The sequence below is a fragment of the Pollachius pollachius genome (assembly GCF_949987615.1).
Source record: "Pollachius pollachius genome assembly, chromosome: 3".
Lineage (NCBI taxonomy): Eukaryota > Metazoa > Chordata > Actinopteri > Gadiformes > Gadidae > Pollachius > Pollachius pollachius.
In genome coordinates this window covers 23,199,688-23,220,921 of record NC_136936.1, presented here as the reverse complement: position 1 = coordinate 23,220,921, position 21,234 = coordinate 23,199,688, and the positions used below count along the sequence as shown (strand labels likewise).

Below are 21,234 nucleotides of genomic sequence, written 5' to 3'. Positions count from 1 at the left end.
AGAAATTAATAGTTAAGCATAATTATAAACACGTAATAGGTTACCCCCGGCTCACAAGAGGGAGAATCTGAGTGAGATAGTTAAAGAGGTTGAGGCGGTGTATTGCAACGTACACTATGTGCACTCGGCCCGTGAACCAGGAGACACGGAACACCAGACGGCTTCATGTTTTGCTGCTTTAAACAAATACACTGCGTCTTGTTGTTCTACACTGATCCTTTGTCAGTACAGCTGAGGTTTAATTGTTTCATGCTCATCATTTTATTCGATTTTTGTTATATTGAACGGTAGTCCGCTAGAGAGAGAGATAGAGAGCGAGAGAGGTAGTAAATGAGTTGTAAGTGTGTGTGTGTGTGTGTGTGTGTGTGTGGGGGGGGGGGGGGGGGGGGGGGGGGGGTATCAGTCACAAACACTTATAGTAAAGGTGCTGTTTAAATAAAAGCACATTCTCTGAATGGAAAGCATAGAAAAGGAAAGGTCAGGAGAAGCTAGTTGTTTGCTAGTTGTTTGTTTATTGAACTTGCTTTACTCATAAAATAACTTGATAAATATATATATATATATATTTATATATAACTTAGAAAAATTCAACATGATCGAAATGGACCCTTTTCATAGGGGCCTCAAGGCAAAACACAGCTGATCCTAGGATGATTCTAGGAGCGGTCCTAGAAGGGCAAACACAGGTGTACCCCAACATTAACACTGGGGAGGCATGTTGTGTTTAATTTTGTGTGTCAAAGCACAGCAATGGTCCACATGTGTAATCTTCAAGCATAGTCTACTACCTGTGCCGTGAGAGCAAAAGGATCAGACCCATTTTTTGTGTTGTGAGCAACTTCTGCTATGATGATGACTTTGTGAAAAGGGTATATTGGGACCTATCAGGTAAACATGGACCTGTAACCTTTTATATTTAGCTCTTTCAAGGTGAATATAAAATGGAGACAATGGTATGGCAATGGAGAGTTGGCGTGGGGATCACCAACACCAACATAACCACCACTGACACTACCATTAAAACCAACACGGAACACCTCCACCATCACCTAAAACTACAACGACCACCATCACCCATTCACTACTACCACAAACACCACTACTATCACCACCACCACCGTCTCCCCCCACCACTACTTTCACCACTACCACAAACACCACCACCACCACCACCTCCACCAACATCACCACCACCAACACCACCACCACCACCACCAACACCACCACCACCACCACCAACTCCACCACCAACACCACCACCACCACCACCAACTCCACCAACACCACCACCAACACCACCACCACCACCACCACCACCACCAACTCCACCACCACCACCACCACCAACACCACCACCACCACCACCAACTCCACCACCAACACCACCACCACCACCAACTTCACCACCACCACCACCAACTCCACTAACACCACCTCCAACACCACCAACATCAACAACCCCACCAACACTACCACCACAACACCACACACACCACCACCTTCACCACAACCACCACCACCAACACCACCACTTACACCACTACCACAAACACCACCCCGCCACCACCTCCATCAACACCAACACCACCACTACCACCACTACCAACACCACCAACACAATCCCGCCACCAACAGCACCACCACCACTACCAACATCTCCACCAACACCAACCCGCCACCACCACCACCAACACCACCACCAACACCATCACCAACACCACCACCAACACAACGAATCCCACCACCGACAACACCACCACCACCACCAACACCCCCACCACCACCTCCACCAACACCACCACCACCACCAACACCACCACCACAACCACCACCAACCCCACCAACACCTACACCACCACCACCACCACCACCACCAACACCACCAACACCACCACCACCACCATCACCAGCAGCACCAACAACACCACTACCAACACCACTACCAAAACCACCACCACAAACATCTATAACCAACAACACCACCTCCAACACCACCTCCAACACCACCACCTATAACTACCACCTCACCTACCACTACCATCAACACCACCACCACCACCATCACCAATACCACCAGGACTAACACAATTCGCTCCTCCCCCGACCCCAAAGAGACCCCTCATTTGGTCGCCCCCTCCTACCGGCCATGTCTCGATGCCTGGTTAATCCCACCGCCTGCATGTTGCAGCAATCTAATCTGACCCCGCTGCCCCCATTCCCTCTCCTCCCGACTCCCCTTCCTCCTCCCGTCTCTATCCCTTATGCACGCACACAGCCATCTATATATCTGTCTAACCCCCCCCATATAGCAACACTCTAATCTGCATTGCCCCTTCTGTCGACCCCCTCCCCGCTCCCCCTCTACTCTTCATCCTGTCTCCACTGGACATGGACGCCCTGTGTTCCTCTGGGGAGAAGTGGAGAAGGCTGTGGGCTTGATGTACATCATGTGTTGTGGTCAGTCTTCCTTTCTTTCTTTCCTCTCTCTCTCTCTCTCTCTCGCTCTCTCTCTCTCTCTCTCTCTCTCTCTCTCTCTCTCTCTCGCTCTCTCTCACATAAACACATAAATAACATCAGTTGTGGGACAATTTCTATCCCCACCAGCACCACCAGCGGCCTCACCCCAACCCCAAGCACCACCAGCCACTCCCCCCCCCCCGCCCCGGCGCACTGTTAATCTGGGGCCTGCGCTGGCCGTCAGCACTTCGAGAGGCAGACAGACAGATTGGCTGTAATCCCCTGAGTGCCACAGATGGAGGGCCACCATGCAGACCTTGGAAAAATGGTGAGCGCACATCCTATAGCTGGGAGTGCGGCCGAACCAGCATACCCACACACAAACACAGACACACACGCATACACACACACACACACACACACACACACACACACACACACGCACACACACACGCACACACACACACGCACACACACACACACACACACACAAAAACACACAATATCTCAATATCTCTATCTGTACCTCTCACACACACACGTACATAGAGGCCCACATACACAAACAGACACACACACACACACACACACAATATTTCTATCTCTCACACACACCTTTATGGCAAATGAAGGACCCATGTTTTAAAATTCCTGTTCTTTGTCTACCATTGATTTACCTTGTATGATAGTTAGCAAATCTGAATCTCTTAATTTAAAACTTCACCTTCCAATATTCATTATTATCTGATCCATGATATTGTCACCATAATATGTTGATGTGTTCATTCGTTCTTTTTGTCATTGTCATTTCATGATGTATTCATTTACGTCTGTTATTTGAAAATGTAATTTTTTATAAATATTCCGTCCATATTAATAGACACAGTTTTGATGCTGTTTGGACTTACATTAGGCTGTACAGCTATATCCTGTTTAGGTCATGTTTTTTGTTTACATTCATGGCTTAAAGGCCCCATGTTTTTTTTTCCTCCCTATGCCGGATTAAATAATGTATCACATGAATACGTATTTTATTGTGATTGAAGCGCAGTAAACTGAATATTAAAAAACAAGTGTCTGATTTAATTTATGGTAATTATTCATACAATAAGCTCCTCAAACCTACAGTGTACTAGTAGCCCACCTAACCCCCACAAGGTTAAACACAGTACAATGAGGACCCCCAAATATTCTGCATTTTGTTATGATTTTCCAGTTAACTCACTGCAAAATGATTACTTCTACTACTTGAGAGGAGTCGATATATTTGGATCCGAAAACAATAAAAGCAATGCCACTAGGCCCATATGTGAATATGTTCTGTTCAAGGTCCCAATCTCGATTCCCAATTATTTTAACAGCTATGTGATGAGTTTGAAGTTGCTTAGAGTTATTGGGAGTCCTTGTATTCATTCATACTAATAATACATTCATAAAACATGACTTTGCATTTCAGACTAAGTTGGATTTTCAACAATGGGAAAACGGCTACAAGCCATTGTTTATTTCCTTATATTTTTGCTTAAAATAGAAAATAACAAAGTGGACAGAATAATTGGAAGGTTGAGTGTTGATGGTGTGTGTCTGTGTGTGTGTGTGTGTGTGTGTGTGTGTGTGTGTGTGTGTGTGTGTTTATGTGTGTTTATGTGTGTTTATATGTGTGTGCCCTGACGGGCCTAGGTTTGTACGGTGCTTATTCAAAACAACAGGATTAAGGCTTTGGTGTTTCATTATGTCTGTTGTCTGTGTGTGTTTTCATTGTAATGATTTTAACAGAGGACACAGAGTCATCAATGTAATTATGTGGAAATGAGTGTGTGTGTTTGTGAGTGTGTGTGTTTGTGTGTGTGTGTGTGCGTGTGTGTCTCGTTTTAAGGAATTAGAGAGATGAAATCAAACAGTGATGATGGTAACCACATGAGAGGATATCAATCTTTAAATGCTAAAATATTTGTGTGTGGTCCTCATTGTCATCTATGCCTGTTTTTTCTGTTAATTACTGTTCCTTCTTTCACCCATTATGTTCCATGGCTTGTTTCGTTTCAGCTCGACGCACATGGTAGAATTCGAACTTTACGAAACCATTACGGTGCTGGCACGCCCCCTTGTGGTAATTTCGTCCAACTAAAGCAAGGTTCATATCAACGATGCAGAACTCGCCATGCATGCCATAAAAACAGGTATCCCTGAACTCTCGCCATTATAGTTGGCCGATATTCTATTTTATATCCTCCCAAGCAGGGCCGGTGCTCGGCATAGGCGACCTAGGCGATCGCCTATGGCGGCAAATGTGTTGGGGGCGCCCTCTGGTGACGCTCTTAATTAATTAATAAAAATATACGAAACAATTTAAATGAAACCAAACATGTTCCCAAATGGAACGAAGTAGGTTGGGGGCGCGGAATTAATTGTTAGGGCGCACTGAAACCCTCACCGTAGTACGCAGGACAGCGCCGGCCCTGCTCCCAAGATATTGTGAGGTCTGCGGTTCAGATCAGGCAGTTTGCTGGCCAATCAAGCACACTAGTCCTGTGGTCATTAAACCAGGCATTGGTACTTTGGCAGTGTGGGCAGGTGCCAAGTCCTGCTGGAAAATTATATCATCTCCATAAATCTTGTCAGCAGAAGGAATCATTAAGTGCTCTAAAACTTCCTGATAGACGGCTGCATGACTTTGGACTTGATAACACAGATAATCCAAATTAAAACAATTAAAGGCTTGAAATATTTCACTTTGGGTGTAATGAATCTAAATAATGATTTTCAATTTTCTGTTCCAAAATATTCTAATTTATTGATATGGTGCATTTTTAAAGGATTTGTAATTCAGACATCAAATGGGTTCGTGTAACATCAATTTATTACCACCTCATATGACAAATCTTGAAAATACAAATATTTAATTGAAACATTATCCCCAAAGTAAAAAAAGAAAAAGTTATGTATTTCAATGAGAAATTGAGAAAATCAAATGTACAGATTTAAGTTAAAAAGATGAGAACCTGAGAAAAGGTACACAGATGATGTATGGATCTGAAGGAGAAGCCAGGGGGAATGAATACAGAAAGGCGAATTCAGAATTTGTGATGAATTAACATCGAGTTACAATACAATTTCACATTTTCCAAAAAATATATTTCACCTTATTTTGGAGAAAGTACGAATCTCCACAAACCTTTGCGTAACAAGGCCTGGATCAAAACCTAGCCAGTCTTAAAAAATATCACTGAATCTTAACATCCGTGTTCATGCTTTGACTCATACTATTAAGTATAGCCAATTTGAACGAAACAGTAAGAAACTGGATTATGTTACGTCAATTAGGAAAATAATCTTTAAAGATTTATCTTTGGCTGCCTAAGCAAGACAATGACTTTGTTTGTCAGTAGAAAAAGGTTACGTTTTATTTGTATCTGAATCACACCCCCCATCCTCAAGTCATTCACAAAATGTCTGCAGTGAAAACCCCATGCCTGTTATTGTCAAATTAAAAACAGAAACAGAACAATCATGACGGCGACGATCAATATACGGTAATAAATCAATCTTCTTCAAAAGATACTTTATGAATTGTATACAATATGCGGTGCTGATCAGAGCTGCCCATCACACACAGACACAACGGGGCGCAGTTACATTCCAGCTTTGCTAGCGGGAGTGTAGCAAGTGGCTGCAGCCTGTGGCCTGGACACTACCTCTACTCAGGTAGAGCACCTGGCAGGAGCAGAGAGTGAGGCTCTCCTAGCACCCTGCTGGGCAGCAGTCACCCAGCAGACCTCACCTCCTGTCTGTTGCCCCTCCATTCGCAGTCACATCCAATCTATTCCTTTTCTGTGCACAGAATAACACCTTTATTATTGAATTGGTACACTTCTTGAGGCATAGCTTGAAGACTGCCAACGCAGGCACACATGCGAGCGTGCGCTGGTGTGAGTGTGTGCAAGTGAGGCCTGATCACCACAGAGCAGGTACATGCACACAAAGAGAGTACCCTAAAAGCCTGCTGCCAAGAGCACTAAGAAAAACACAACTATACACTTTATTCATAATATAATCATATAAGTTTCCTCTACATACTACCGACACCGGGAGGGAGCAGGGTGGAATGGGGGGGAAAAGATAGACGGGTGAAGGAAGGAAGGGAGGAAAGGAGGTGAAAAAGCAGAAGAGGTGAAAGGGAGAGCGAGAGAGGGTTTAAGCGCGCTCCCCGCGGATGCGACGGGCCAGCTGGATGTCTTTGGGCATGATGGTCACACGCTTGGCGTGGATGGCGCACAAGTTGGTGTCTTCAAACAGACCCACCAGGTAGGCCTCGCTGGCCTCCTGCACAGGAAGAGGAACAGGGAAGAGTTAGAAGGGCCGTCTCCTCACGGCTCTCCAGGGAACACCTGCGACTCCCAAGTTTTCACAGACAGTCCGTTTATTAGCATGCAGGACAAAGAGCCACGCGGTTCTCACCTGCAGAGCTCCAATGGCGGCGCTCTGGAAGCGCAGGTCGGTCTTGAAGTCCTGGGCGATTTCTCTCACCAGACGCTGGAAGGGCAGCTTGCGGATCAGCAGCTCAGTGGACTTCTGGTAGCGACGGATCTCACGTAGAGCCACGGTTCCAGGCCTTTGAAATGTTAGGAGGTTTGGGGACACTTAGCCCGTGCTCATCATTGTACACTACCAGGTAGACCTGATAGGGGGCTGTACACCACAGATGTACTTTATTGATCCCCAGCTGGAAAATATATTTCTTTAGCTTCTCCACATTAGGTTAAAATATGTATGGAAGCATAGAAAATGTTTAACATTTTTAACATTCTTAATAGAAAATAAGACGTTTGTAAAAAATAAAAATAAAGTTTATGCATTATATTCAAATGAAAACAAATTATAAAAAATGTAAATATTGATATTGCGAAATGATCCTACATTTTGCAATTGTAAGAATAGTAGTAGGAATACTAACTAGTTTAATTGCACGTTATAAATAAATACAATATAAATATATGAGAGTTTTGCACAGTTGAATAAACCTAAAAATAATCCCACTTTGATGACACTTTAGTTTACAAAGCACTTAGACATGCTGAGAAAATATATGGCTTTTTATTTTCTTTTGAAAGTTCCACATCCTCCAATCGTGGTCATTGGGTAGACATTAGGCCGACCAGAGACATAATCAATAGCTGTTAAACTGGTTTGCACAGGACGACCAGTCTACCTGTAGCGATGAGGTTTCTTCACGCCCCCGGTAGACGGAGCGCTCTTGCGGGCAGCCTTTGTAGCCAGCTGCTTACGAGGGGCTTTGCCTCCGGTGGATTTACGGGCGGTCTGCTTTGTACGGGCCATGACTTCAGGAGATCACCTGAGGCAAAGAAAATAGTAAACTTAGCTTCAGTACATCTATAATGAATTTGTTATTATGCTTTGTCGTTCATATTTAATTATCTCATGAAAGAAAAACCGGAGACATCCACTCGCGCCCAAACCACCGACTTTCCAAACTATTTAATTAGTAAACAAACAAATGCTCGACAGGGCAGTACTGATCCGTATCCTCTCAATCAAACAGATACGCAAAATTGCAAAAAAAAGAAAAGAAAGTCCACCCTGCATGGCTAGTGCAATGTTTGCCTTTAGCCAATCAGCGTTCCCCATTGCTCGAAGTGGGCGTGGCAGTTATAGTGCCGTCACGGCTAGGCCTCCGCACCCGGGTGATGATGGCGGCGGGCTGATGCGCCAACGGGATAAAGACCGAGAGCGGAAGAGCAAACCGAGTAGCGCACAAAAAACTGCGGTTTTATAAACGTGAGCAGGGTCAACCACTTCAAATACTATTACATGACCAAAGAAGACATGATAAGGAACACATAGGGTGACACACGGGAGCCAAACGGTCCCCGTCAGCCGCGTAGAACCGAACTGAACCCGCGCGCATAATTCGAAAGAGAATTCCGCCTCGTCGGAGCGCGAGCAGAAAGGCGACGTTCCGCTGTCGTTTCACCCGCCGCTTGTTATTTCTTTACACCGGTAAAACTACAGCATGGCCGAAAACATCGAAATACATTTTCGAAAGTTAACACCCAAAAAAAGAAAACAAGTTCGACAGCATGCCGCATGAGTTGTTTTGGTGTGCACTTACCTCGGAGTAATGTCTCGGTACTACGGGAGAAGTGTTCGGATTGTCTGTGTTTTTCTTCGTGCCCACAATGGGAAGTGAGCGTCCAGCGGGGAAATGGCCGCCACGTCAATCAAGGGTCCCACAATGCAACTGTTTATTTATTCCTGCGATCTGAAAACAAGGCCTCCACTGTTGACAGACCTGAGAGTCCACGACACGTTTAACACGTTGACGTATACCTACTTTATACCCACACTTTCTTACGAATTTGACTATACGTTTTTGTATTCTTAAAAACTGCCTGTTTTTTGGGGGGTATATGAAACTTGTTATTTACTCACTGTTGATGTTTTGTACTAGGCCTAGTTATGCAATCACGTTGTGTTCCTGTGTTCAACAGTTTTAATTGATATTTTATAAGAATATTTGCTTATTATTCCAGAGTAATATATATATATAAGTATAAAAGTAATCCGTATTCAATCTTATTGTTTAGATCTATGCTGCTACTCATTTTTACTTATTTTTTACATTTATATTTTTTACTTTATATTTACTTTATCTTGTATTGTTGCTGCTATGTGACTGTTGAGGAACCAAACCATAGAATGTTACGTTTACTTGTACAATAAGATGTAATAAAAGTAATTCTTATTCTGACTCTTCGATCACACAACTTTGACTTTCGTTTTTTATATTCTTGAAAACGTGCCTGTTTTTTTGGGGCATTTCCAAACTTGTTTTTAACTCACCTTGGATGTTTTGTAGTATTTATGCAATCACATTGTGTTCCTGAAAAGTTTTAAATGATCTTGTCTAAGAATGTTTGCTTATTATTCAATAGTATGCAGATTAAAATAACTACCATGTTTATCAAAGGTTAAACACGAAAGGTGGTATAACTGGAAGTTACTACCGCTTTGCTTTAAAAAAACATTTGACGAATATATTTGCAACGAAATTGTTTAACCACAAGATTATGTTTATTATATTTGCGAATGAATTTGAGTACAAATATTTGTAAAAATAAAAAAGGCACATAAATCAAAAACAGTAGTAAAAAAAAAATCAAAGGTTATCATATCAACCTGAGAGAGAAACCATAAGTCATAACCTGGATATAACAAGGCTGAAAAATAAACCATCAACAAAGGTCTGTCTGCTACATATATGCCGCTTTTAGTCTACCAAAGCATGCAGTGTCATTACACAACAATGACATTTCAAATTGGCAACCAGAATGATACTTTAGTAATTTTCTATGCTTATACAATAACAGTAGAAATACATCAATGTTATAGAAAACACTTTGTTTCAACAAATCTCTTACGGAAAAAAGACAAATGTTAGATGATAATATCGATCAACCATACCAATGTAGAAAATGAAAATGCCATTTCCTATGCTAATTGGAGAACCCAAACTTTTCTCAGTGTTCTTTTCTTGATAACTCCACCATAATGACAATGCTAGTCCTCTCAAGCTGGTTAGTTGGATTTAAGTAGGCCTAGTGTGTTGTTTTATTACCATGCCATTTAAACATAATTAACACTATTCTAACTCTAAGCAGACTTTGCTACTAGTAGCACCAAAGGAGACGTGACGGCACATTTTACAGTTATCACAATCAAGAGTATATAGAACCTCAAACCAAACTACAAGTAAAGATTGTAGGGAGATGGGTGGTGAGGGGATGTGAGGAAAATGGAAATGATCAATGTGAAAGCATCTTAAGCACGCTCCCCGCGGATGCGACGGGCCAGCTGGATGTCTTTGGGCATGATGGTCACACGCTTGGCGTGGATGGCGCACAGGTTGGTGTCTTCAAACAGACCCACCAGGTAGGCCTCGCTGGCCTCCTGCACAGGGAGAGGAACAGGGAAGAGTTAGAAGGGCCGTCTCCTCGCGGCTCCCCAGGGAACACCTGCGACTCCCAAGTTTTCACAGACAGTCCGTTTATTAGCATGCAGGACAAAGAGCCACGCGGTTCTCACCTGCAGAGCTCCGATGGCGGCGCTCTGGAAGCGCAGGTCGGTCTTGAAGTCCTGGGCGATTTCTCTCACCAGACGCTGGAAGGGCAGCTTGCGGATCAGCAGCTCAGTGGACTTCTGGTAGCGACGGATCTCACGCAGAGCCACGGTTCCAGGTCTGGAGAGGAAGAAGTTTTTAGCACAAAATTATTAAAAATATGGAAATAATTATACCTGCCAACGTCAATATAATTTCCTACAGGGATGATTAAAGTAAACTGTATCCATATGCAACCATGTGTGTACATACACTAGGCTGCTTAATGCCGGTTTCTCAGAGTACAGCTCAATTAAACCTGCGCCAAAGGTTAGGGTTTCCAACTATTTATTCCTTCTTATCTTAAAACAATGAATTTAGGATATTTTCGTGGTTTAACACTTGAATCATTTTATTATACAAATGTAGGGGTTGCGTAAACATGTGGCACTTCAGTCTACCTGTAACGATGAGGCTTCTTCACGCCCCCGGTAGACGGAGCGCTCTTGCGGGCAGCCTTTGTAGCCAGCTGCTTACGAGGGGCTTTGCCTCCGGTGGATTTACGGGCGGTCTGCTTGGTACGGGCCATGGCTTCAAGAGATCACCTGAGAAAATGTAAAAAAAAAACTTTAGAAAATCTATACTAATTAATTTGTAGTCAAGTTTTGGATCCGTCATAATGTAATTACATGATCCAATAACAATCTGATAATTTTCTCTGACTTTCATCAGATCAATTTGAAAGGAAATGTATCAAAGTTGAGGAAATTAGAAATATACAGCTGCCAATTGTATCCAGGAGGCTTATGCAATGTTACCATTTTTTTTGACATTTTAGGTAGCAAATAATAAGGATTGTATTTACATTTCAATCCAATCAGCATCGAGACATTTTCATTAGGGTTGGACCTGTCTGGAAATTTCACCAATGGCAGCAAAGAGGATCACCCGACTAACCCCGCCTCCTGCGGACTAAGACAGGTTTGCTCGTTTCATTGGTCTTGCTCTCCCGGGTACACGCGAGCCTTGCTTTTTTAATCCAAATAAGCTATTTCGTCGGAAAACCACGAGTTCCCGCCCGCGCGGGCTGCGCTATGCAATGAAACGAGCATCCAGAAAGATGACTGCTGGCCGCTTGCAACGAGAATGTAAACGGGAAGGAAAATCGTTGTTCCAAAGAAGAAACTGAACACGATAACGACCGAATAATAAGAAAACGACCGCATGGAACTTGAATCCGAATTTTAAAATAGAAAATATACACCTTTAAGGAACTATTTATGGACAGCCCTTTCTCAGATGACCCCTCACTTTGGCCGCATTTTCGAGTCAAAATCGACCTCACCAAGAGCTTTGAGACCCGCATCTCCTCGACCAGGCTGATAATAGCTCGCCTTTCTGGCGTTTCTTCTCCATCAAAAATAAAAAACAAAACATGCCCATCCACTAAATGTAACGACAGCAGAGGAAATATTAAGGTTTGACTAAAAATTTCACACTTACCTCTCAAAACTTTACAGAAGATAACAGCTTTGAATTTGGGATTTATTTTCGAGTCTCTAAAGCGTTGTTCTCTCAATAAACTGAAGGGAGGGTAAAAGAGAACATAGGAAAATGATAGAAGACACGTTTCCCATGATGCACTGGGAACAAACATTTTACATGGGGCTGAAATTAAACTTCTTGATTTCCCCCCCCCCCCCCCCCCCCAACAGACACGCACACCCACGACCAAGGGCACACACACTTGCATTCAATCTCATTCAACAAGTTACAAGTTATTATTTTGGCGTTCCCAAATATAATGTGTAGGCTAAAGCTTAGTTTTTGTTGAACTGTTAAACGACACCAGGAAACTTGACTTTTCCGTCTTATTAGAAAAAGACCATGTAACAAAATGCATATTGAAACGATTATTCAGCGCTTGTTTTATTCTTAATTGAATGAATTTACGCTGTAACAAACTAATTAACTTTATTTGGATAATTCGTACGGTATCCATACGAATGCCAATATATATCAATTTATATGAATTCCCCGTTATGCATGTATTAATGAATTAGGGAACAGTTTTTCATGCATTAATAGAGCCACACGTGAATATAGAACATTTACAAAATGAAACAATTAACATCTGCGCTTCCGGTCGTGTCCTATATATGCCCCTTGGGGGCGCAGTGGCTGAGGTCGCTTCCCAACCCATGTTCCCACCACAAAAGAAGACCCTCGACTCTCACTCCAACATGGCGCCGAACAGGCGGCTGAAGCGCGTGGCGGCGTCGCAGCCTGGTTTTATGACTTTAAATACTTCAATTAAGCCGGAAAATTTGGTTAGTAATCGGAGAAAGCGTATTAATAAGAACAAGAAAAAGAACTGGAACAAGCATATTGATGTAAACGATGTCGAGGACTTCCTAGAAGACGTACGACTTCAGGAGAGGACAACAGGGTAAGCAAACGCGACTTCTCCACACCTTTTAAAACCAACAATAAGGCTGTTAGACTCTGCTCATTTATGTAACACTGGCCCATAGATATTAAATGGACTCGAGACATTGTTGTTCTTCGAAGGACTTGTTGAACGATTGTCAATTGTATTCCACGTGTTCGTGAATTCATTGGTCGCTCGACTTTCTTCAACCAGTGTGGCCTCGACTACACCCAACACACGGGCTGTAATGTCCAACACACGCGCTATAATGTCCAACACACGGGCTATAATGTCCAACACACGGGCTATAATTTCCATTACACGGGCTATAACGTTATGCAGTTTATGTTGGCGGTTACTGGACTCAACCAGAAATAATCAGCAGCGCATGTTGGGGCCTTCGTTGTTTACGTCCATCGACGTGTTGATGCTATTCCTTCCTGGTTTGTAGCAAAACTTCGTAAGCAGCGTTGATGGACTGGAATATAATGCAATCTTTATCTTTTGCATGTATATGCTTATTATGTCGACACAAACTAGATGAATTGTATGTATTGCTCTATCTTAATTTAGCGTCGAAAGCTAATGGAAACTAAAATGTTACCACTTTATTCGACAGAGGCCTGATATCAGATAAATCGGATGAGAGCTTGTTCTTTTTGGATGCCGGAGACAAGAAAGCTGCAACTCAGACAGGTAAACATTAAAACGACCGGCCAGCTGTTAACCACTCTTCATATCATCCCCATTGTTCCGGCATTAACAGTAAGGTAGTTTGATAATGTCGCTTTTGTCTCTCTTCTTGGAGCGGTGGAACCAACTGAAGCGAAGACTGGGAGACGGAAAGCATCGCGTCCCCTGAAGGTAGACCTGATACTGAAGAACAACTCGCTCGTCCCTGTGCCCAAGGAGTAAGTTCACATCTCTTGAAGAAAGAATTAAGACTTGCCATGACGCATTTCTCCATGTACTAGGCCTACACCTCCACCCTAAGCTATGGATATAGTATTCCTATTCTGATTTTTTTTTTTTTTCTATTCCGTTTTTTTTCTTGTACTTGCAAAACCGTTTATTCTTTTCAGTATTAAGAATTTTCCTAACTAAAGCGATAGGGTCAAATTTCCCCTATTGTCTGAAACTTGCCCAGTTTGATTATCACAACCAAATCAAAATGTTCTGACCATTAAATGCAAATGTTTCTCCCCAGTATCCTTGCTTACCAGTTACCCAATGCTAAGAAGTTGCGCAACGTGGCCAAAAAGGCGGAGCAGCTGGCCGCCATAGGCAAGGTGCCAAAGAAACACAGACCGCCCACCAAGGTTGACGGGCCGACCAAGACGACTGCCGCAGATGCCCCCAACAACCCCACAAGAGACTTCTATGACATCTGGGGACAAGAGAGTGAGTTTTGTGACCAGGGATATATCCTTTTTGTACTCAAAGTCTGCATACCTGTAATGAATTTAATAAAGTAATGGACTCTTTTTGGGCACTGAGAATAATAAAATGGGGTTTCAGTGAATTTAAGGTGGGGGGGTTAAATGTCCTGTGATGATTCCATCCTTGCGCTCCCAGTATTCCCTTTACTGGGAATGTGAAGACACACAGGTGAAGCTCAGCAGACTGTTGTGAACGGTCTACTCGGATTTGAGGATATTAATATAGATTGTAGTTGAGCCCATGGGTAGGATCTTGATCGGGTTGTAGTAAAAGTTTGAAATTGGATTTGGGTTTGTATACAAAAATAACCTACATTTGAAGGCTCCATTGGTTGATTATTTGTTTTATCTCTATGGCTGGAATGCTGACCATATTAAATACTTGATTTAATGTTACTGACCTGTCTTTGTTATTCACATAGCCAAAGAGACGTGTGACCCATGGTACCTTCGACAGACTGGCAAGGCGCCGGTCAAGGTGAGAAAAACCAATCATACAATGTCAATACATCGGGCAATACATTTATTTTTTTATTTCCACTGGCTACCAAGACTACAACCACTGGTTCCATCTTGGGTGTATTGTGTATTAATGGCTTCAACTTGTGTGTCAGCGTCGGGAGAAGTGGAACGAGAAGTCCTCCCTTCTTCCAGCTGTGGAGATCATCGCCCCCGGAGGTTCCTACAACCCAGACTTCTTCTCCCATCAGGTACTGGTTTCTTTCTGCCTGCTTCTGACTCCCTATGGCAGTGGCCAGCCTAATGACCTGTCCATACTGCCCCTGGTTCTGGGATCCAGGTACGCAAAAAACGACTACCAGTTTTTAAAAAATATATTTGGGTCATGTGGACTTCTAAAATGACACCAATATATTCTGAGTTTATTGGCCTTCCTTGACATTTGAGCCATTTAATAGAAAAAAATAATCCAATAGTTTTAGTTGAGTGGCAAATATCCTGTGATGAACCCATCCTTGCGCTCCCAGTATTCCCTTTACGGGGAATGTGAAGATTCCCAGGTGGTGCTTGGGAGACTGTTGTGAACGGTCTCCTGGGATCTGAGGATATTAAAATAGCTACTTGTAGTTTAATGTTTTTGTGAATGTCTTGGTTTATCCTGTGATCTGCTAGACTGGGTAGCCCCGCCCATTCTGCCAGCGATTTAGAGTTCGCCCTGCACAAGGGTCTAGAGAAGAGCAATACATTTCTTTCTGCTTCCGATACATTTTTTGCGTGAGCCAATCACCAAGCTGGCTTTTCCCCGTGGCGCACTTTTGGCTGGTTTAACACAATCACAACAGGGAAGCGACAGGAAGCAGCCAATCGCGTACAGAGTCAGTTGAACTAGGCCTGTTGATCACGCCTCATCAACGGGCCTAGAAAATGACAGCAGCTTCCCCAGACCAACGGTCTGGCAATAGCCAGACTAGTGATCTGCTGGATTCAAAGGTTGATGAAAATGCAGCTCAATCGTCATCTCCGTCACTGTATCACAGAATGTTTTTCTGTCAGAACACTGTCTAATGCACCTCCTCCCTTACCTGCTGACACAGGCCTTACTGCTGAAGGCCCATGAAGTGGAGGTGAAGAAGGAAAAAGAGGAGAACAAAATATTAAAACAGCTGGCGTACGACAAAGACGACAGGGCCACAGAGGTACGTCTTTGACACACAAGCCACAATTCATCATCCATCCATCCGATTTTTGTATGTGCCCAGAAAGTATGATTACTTAATGCATGAATATTTTTTTTTTTTTTTTTTAGGAGAGTGTCTTCCAAGAGCAGGTTGAAGGTCTGGAAGAAGAGGACTATGATTCTAATGATTTCAATAGTGCCTGCACTTTGGGAATCCTTAATTTAGTCGAGAAGAAGACGGAGAAGCAGAGGAAGAAGGAACGTGTGCAGAAGATTAAGGTACGTGTATCCCAGAATGCATTGTAGCCTACTACACCCTGTGGGTGGGCCACTGGATTTTCCACTTTGCTATTCTCTGCCACATACTTATTTTGTGTCATAAGCGAATCAATCACTCTTCTCAGTGTTAAGGATCTGTGGCATTCATTTACATTTTGGCTGTTTAGAGGAAACGCTTTAGGTGATTCCAATATTTTTAGTCAAGGGAAAAATGTCCAGTGATGATTCCATCCTTGCGCTCCCAGTATTCCTTTTAAAGGGAATGTGAAGATTCCAGGTGGTGCTTGGGATACTGTTGTTAACGGTCTCCTGGGATCTGAGGACATTTAGGTAGATGCCTTCCAGGAGGGAATAATCTATAATTGTCGGGTTACCCCTACAGCACAATTCTCTGGTTTATATGCTCTAAATATTAACTTGAAATAGTTAACTTAAATTAATGAATTGCATGTTTTACTAAATCATGCCAAACACTTAATGCTGTGAAAAACCCAAATGAAATGCTTGTTTTTGCCAGCGTCTGATTCCCGAAATGGAAGTTCCCAGAGGTTTTACATTGGCTTCTCTGTTAGCATATCTACACCGATTGCTATTGGTGTTCTGGCTAGCGGTAACGGTAAAGCCTCCTCCTCCACCTTACAGGAGCAGCGCCGTCTTGCTTCGCGGTACAAGACGGGCCAGCAGCAGCAGCTGTTCCAGCTGCGCTCCATCAAGGTGGCTCTGCGTCAGAGGGAGCAAAGGACCAAGGAGAGGCAGACACAGCGCAGGGCTAACCAGGAGGCCGAGAAGTACAGGCCCCGGCGCCTCGGCAAACTCAAGTAAAGGAGTCTTATTTATGCATTTTTATTATAGGTGCAATGTCCAGGATTTGACTTTAAGGTAGCTCCATTTAGTTTGGAAGAAAAAACCCACTGCTCCCCATTTCCAAACCCCACCCGCTCTATAAAAACCCTTACAGGAGCATTTCACCGGTGGAACAGCCAATCAGCGTTCACTCCCTGCAGTCCAGAGTCACAGCAGGAGGAGAAAGTGATTGTTGCCGTTTTATAAAATATATATTGGTATCTACATAATGTATAATATCACGGCCAAAAACTGTGCATCTCGGATGATATTATGAATTAAAGACTCGTAGTGGGGGTTATCTCGGCCAGAGTCATGCGCGGGTACCCGAAGGGTGATCCCAACAATTCGGATGAAACGGGTGAAAACGAATGTACTGTGTCGGGTGCGGGTCGGGTTGGACGCCTGACAGCGCGTGTCGGCTGTGTGTTTTGAGAATGCGAGCGAGACTTTTCCGGTGCTGGATATTTTATTCAGGAGCAGAGGAGTCAACCTAAACCGTCCACAGTGGATGATGTGCTTTTTTTGCACAGCAATCTAAAGCACCACTCCAAAACCAGATAATGTGGCGTTCCATCTAATGTTTGGGCTCTGTATCAATTTATAGCTGGTCTGGTCGGGTGCAGAATGTAATTCGCGGGTACGCGCTAGTGCGGGTTTACAAAATAAGACCCGTGTATTGATTCTCGGCCATGGTGGAGAAAGAATTGGGGGAAGAAACGTTGGCTTTGACTCTCTGAAGTCCAGATTGAACCACGACTTCAGATTGTGGAAGGACCAGAGACGTCGGAACGCAGTCATTTATTCATAATGTCAAAGGAGCTGCACACAGCTTTTGGCCGAGATATTATTTTATAGATGTCTATATAGAGGGGTGCACATAACTTTTTTTTTTTTGTGAGTTACTCAGGTGAGTACTGGGAGATGGTGTTTGGTACGCACCCCAAACATAGCCCCACATGTAACATCTGATCTTATGAAACTTACCCAGTTTCACAAAGGAGATTCCATTTTCAATACACAACTTAAGCACAGCAGTGTTTTTTGCTCCACGTTTTTTTATTTTTATAAAACTTCAGCAGCTTGACCACGGAGCGTTTGAATATCTCACAGTAAGGAACGTTGCAATCAGCTGATTTTGCGCAGTTCTCCAGTGTGTCCACGGTGCACAGCGCATATGAGCGCACATTTCAGTGCCCTTATCATTAGTTTCGAGCCAAGGCACATCTTGCCTTGGTGCCACTTTTCTTGAAATATTTTCCCCGGCTATGTCTGCCTTTTCTTTGCAGGTGGCGAACACCAAATTAGCTGCTCAATGTTTTTTGTTAATTTCTTTCGATCTCCCGTTAGTTACGCAAAAGCGTTGTAGTGACAAGTGACGTTACGCATCCCTGATGATGGACGCGCATGCGTACTTGTGTACCAGTTATGTGCACCCTTGTCTATATATTATATTATTTAGATGTAAAGCTCCAGGTCTCCTGCCGGAGCTCCTGGAGTGTTCTGGGATATCTTATAGAACACGTCCGAAAGCTGTGTGCGCCTTCTGATATTATGAATAAACGACTGCGTCTCTGATAGCCTACTTATTGCTTCTTTAGCACTCGTGTTATCTACCGGACACACGGGTCACACGGTAAAAACCGAGCGTCATTTAAAGCAGTAAGTGTTAGAGGTAGATACGGATCTCTCTCGTCTCAGAGGAAAATGAGAGAATGATGCAAGACCATTAGAAAATATGACTGGTGTCTAACGATACAAAGCTTAATGCAAATGGGTGAAGTGTCCCTTTTTAACTTGAGACTTCTCTAAGCTTGCAAGACTTCTCAAGCCTTAAGGCTGCCCTCTACATGACAATGTTTTTATTTTTTGTGTATTAAATTATTCAATTGACCATCTGAGCCCGGGGTCTGTGTCTGAGCTTCTCCCATTGGTTCTCTACTCTAGATTCACGGCCCAGGACCTTGAGGTTCAGCTGACCAACGAGCTGACAGGATCGCTACGAACACTCAAGGTACGAACGTTTGTATTCTCCTTGCCATTCAAATCTCCCTTATTCTCCATAATGTGGTGGTATCGCAGCTGTGCGTGGCGTCTGTCTTGTCTGATTATCTGCCGCTACTTGTACCACCGCAACCATGCAGCCAGAGGGCAGTGTCCTCAAGGACCGGTTCAAGAGTCTGCAGAAGAGGAACCTGATTGAACCCAGGGAGAGGGCAAAGTAAGGGCTTCACCGTTTGCATACATCTCCCAAAAATCCAATCCACTTTCTCCCTGTTGGCGATTAGAAACGCTGTTATATATAATGATTATCTCATTGTTGTACATATTTATGGCTCATTTAATCTCATTGATGTTTCCATGCATCTTCTTCCACGTAGGTTCAAGCGAAGACTCAAGATCAAATATGTGGAGAAGAGGTCATTCAGAGAAATCACCTAACTCCATTAGCCACTGAAGGAGCAGGCGATGCCCCTGGTTCTGATCGCCATCGCCATGTATACAATTAGAAGCCACGTATAAATGGACGCCCCAGACAACGGATGCTTTGCACGGACTGACCCATGTCTTCAAGTGGTCGATGGCCATTTTAAAGTCTAAGGTCCCATCACCAGTAATGGTTGGGTTGATGCTTATAAATGAAAAAAAAAAACTTAAGCCTATCTGCCGAAAGCTGCTTGGGTTGGTCAAGGAGTAGTGTTTTTGCAGGTTTTGTATCCCAAGGAAATGCAATTAATATTTAAATAAATGTTATTGCTCACATTAACGTTCTTGTATTATGATTTACTGAGGTGGATTGACCCAATGTTTGCAATGTCATCCTTTCCATGCGCGCATCCTTTCCATTCTCGGAACGGCCTAATTATGGCCAATACATTCAGGGATTCTGTGGGTAAGGTTCAATCTGTCTTGGTTGTGACAGATACATCATTAGGAACTGTATAAAAGATGGCTTGGGTTATCCTCTTCGAAGAGGCATATTGCTCAGGAGGTAGAGCGGAGGTTGGTTGGTAACCAGAAGGTTGCTAGTTTGATCCCCTTCTCCCACTAGCTGAGTGTCCCTGAGCAAGACACCTCTAACCCTAACTGCTCCCGACTAGCTGGCTGTCGCTTTGCATGTATGACACTGCCTTCAGTGCGTGAATGGTTGGATGTAAGGTGCTTTCAGTGGCCACTGGTTAGAAAAGTGCTGTATAAATGCAGTTCATTTACCATAACGAACTGTAAAAGCTAGGATGGGTTTTCATGGCGTCTTTGAAATGCTCATTGAATAAAAAGGTATGGCTAATTTGTGACGTTGGCCTAACAGGATTTGGGCAGCAGTGTCACAAGCCTTCAATGGGCAGGTCAGTGGGCATAATGGATTCTGGCTTGAAGCATAATTTAATTTGGTTTCTTGTTCTGGTTGAAGACTGACAACACCGTCTTGTGGCTCTTGACACTGAAGACCAAAGCCTCTTATCGGGTAATCAGTAGGAAAATCTTAATCTTTTATCTACGGTTTGCCCAAAGGCCCCTGACCTTTGGGAGGCCCTGAAGTGTTTGCGCCTCCAACAGACACACACCGGTGGTGAGCCAAACCTTTACGGTTTGTCTTCATTGGAATAGCTGAAAATATGAAGTGTTCAATCTGCACTATGGATATGATAGACATACCTCTGCGAATGATGTTAGTGGTAGTGATTTTTAGCCCAATGCAATGGTATCCATGAATTGGGGAGACAAACATGTTCGGGCGATTCGGTCCCAAAACCGATGTGGAGCGAGGCTATGGAGCGCGAAAAAATGATTGGAGTGGTGGTGCGGAATCAAAGATGAAACAGTTGAGCTACATTGGAGAGGTGTTGGAGAGATAGACGGCTGAACGGTATATGGGGAGAGAGCCCGAGAGAGAAAGGAGGGGAGGAACAGAGATGATTCTCCCCGCTAATCCTCTTGACACGCGCACGAGCTGCCTGGCCGAGCAAGGCTGTGCGCGCGAGTGAGCGAAACACGAGAGCCGAGAGAGAGAGAGCGAGCGAGAGGAGCAGGT

General features: G+C 43.6%; 3 protein-coding genes across 3 annotated transcripts; 1 reads left to right on the top strand and 2 right to left on the bottom strand.

Annotated features, from left to right (window-relative positions):
• Nucleotides 1-5,295: 5,295 nt before the first annotated feature.
• On the bottom strand, nucleotides 5,296-8,727 carry LOC307072149 (histone H3.3A). Its single transcript, XM_079731347.1, has 4 exons — nucleotides 8,588-8,727; nucleotides 7,667-7,810; nucleotides 6,916-7,069; nucleotides 5,296-6,780 (listed from the first exon to the last, which is right to left on the bottom strand). Exons 2-4 carry the CDS (start codon nucleotides 7,792-7,794, stop codon nucleotides 6,652-6,654), a joined length of 411 nt encoding a protein of 136 aa, XP_079587473.1. The 5' UTR covers nucleotides 7,795-7,810; nucleotides 8,588-8,727; the 3' UTR covers nucleotides 5,296-6,651.
• An 800-nt stretch (nucleotides 8,728-9,527) lies between these two features.
• Nucleotides 9,528-12,219, bottom strand: LOC307072043 (histone H3.3A). Its single transcript, XM_079731203.1, has 4 exons — nucleotides 12,077-12,219; nucleotides 11,035-11,178; nucleotides 10,561-10,714; nucleotides 9,528-10,425 (listed from the first exon to the last, which is right to left on the bottom strand). Exons 2-4 carry the CDS (start codon nucleotides 11,160-11,162, stop codon nucleotides 10,297-10,299), a joined length of 411 nt encoding a protein of 136 aa, XP_079587329.1. The 5' UTR covers nucleotides 11,163-11,178; nucleotides 12,077-12,219; the 3' UTR covers nucleotides 9,528-10,296.
• A 447-nt stretch (nucleotides 12,220-12,666) lies between these two features.
• nop53 (NOP53 ribosome biogenesis factor) lies at nucleotides 12,667-19,968 on the top strand. The gene is made up of 12 exons (XM_079731198.1): nucleotides 12,667-13,022; nucleotides 13,624-13,700; nucleotides 13,813-13,915; nucleotides 14,212-14,405; nucleotides 14,866-14,921; nucleotides 15,058-15,153; nucleotides 15,997-16,098; nucleotides 16,209-16,358; nucleotides 17,001-17,176; nucleotides 19,149-19,215; nucleotides 19,346-19,422; nucleotides 19,583-19,968. Exons 1-12 carry the CDS (start codon nucleotides 12,733-12,735, stop codon nucleotides 19,641-19,643), a joined length of 1,449 nt encoding a protein of 482 aa, XP_079587324.1. The 5' UTR covers nucleotides 12,667-12,732; the 3' UTR covers nucleotides 19,644-19,968.
• Nucleotides 19,969-21,234: the final 1,266 nt, after the last annotated feature.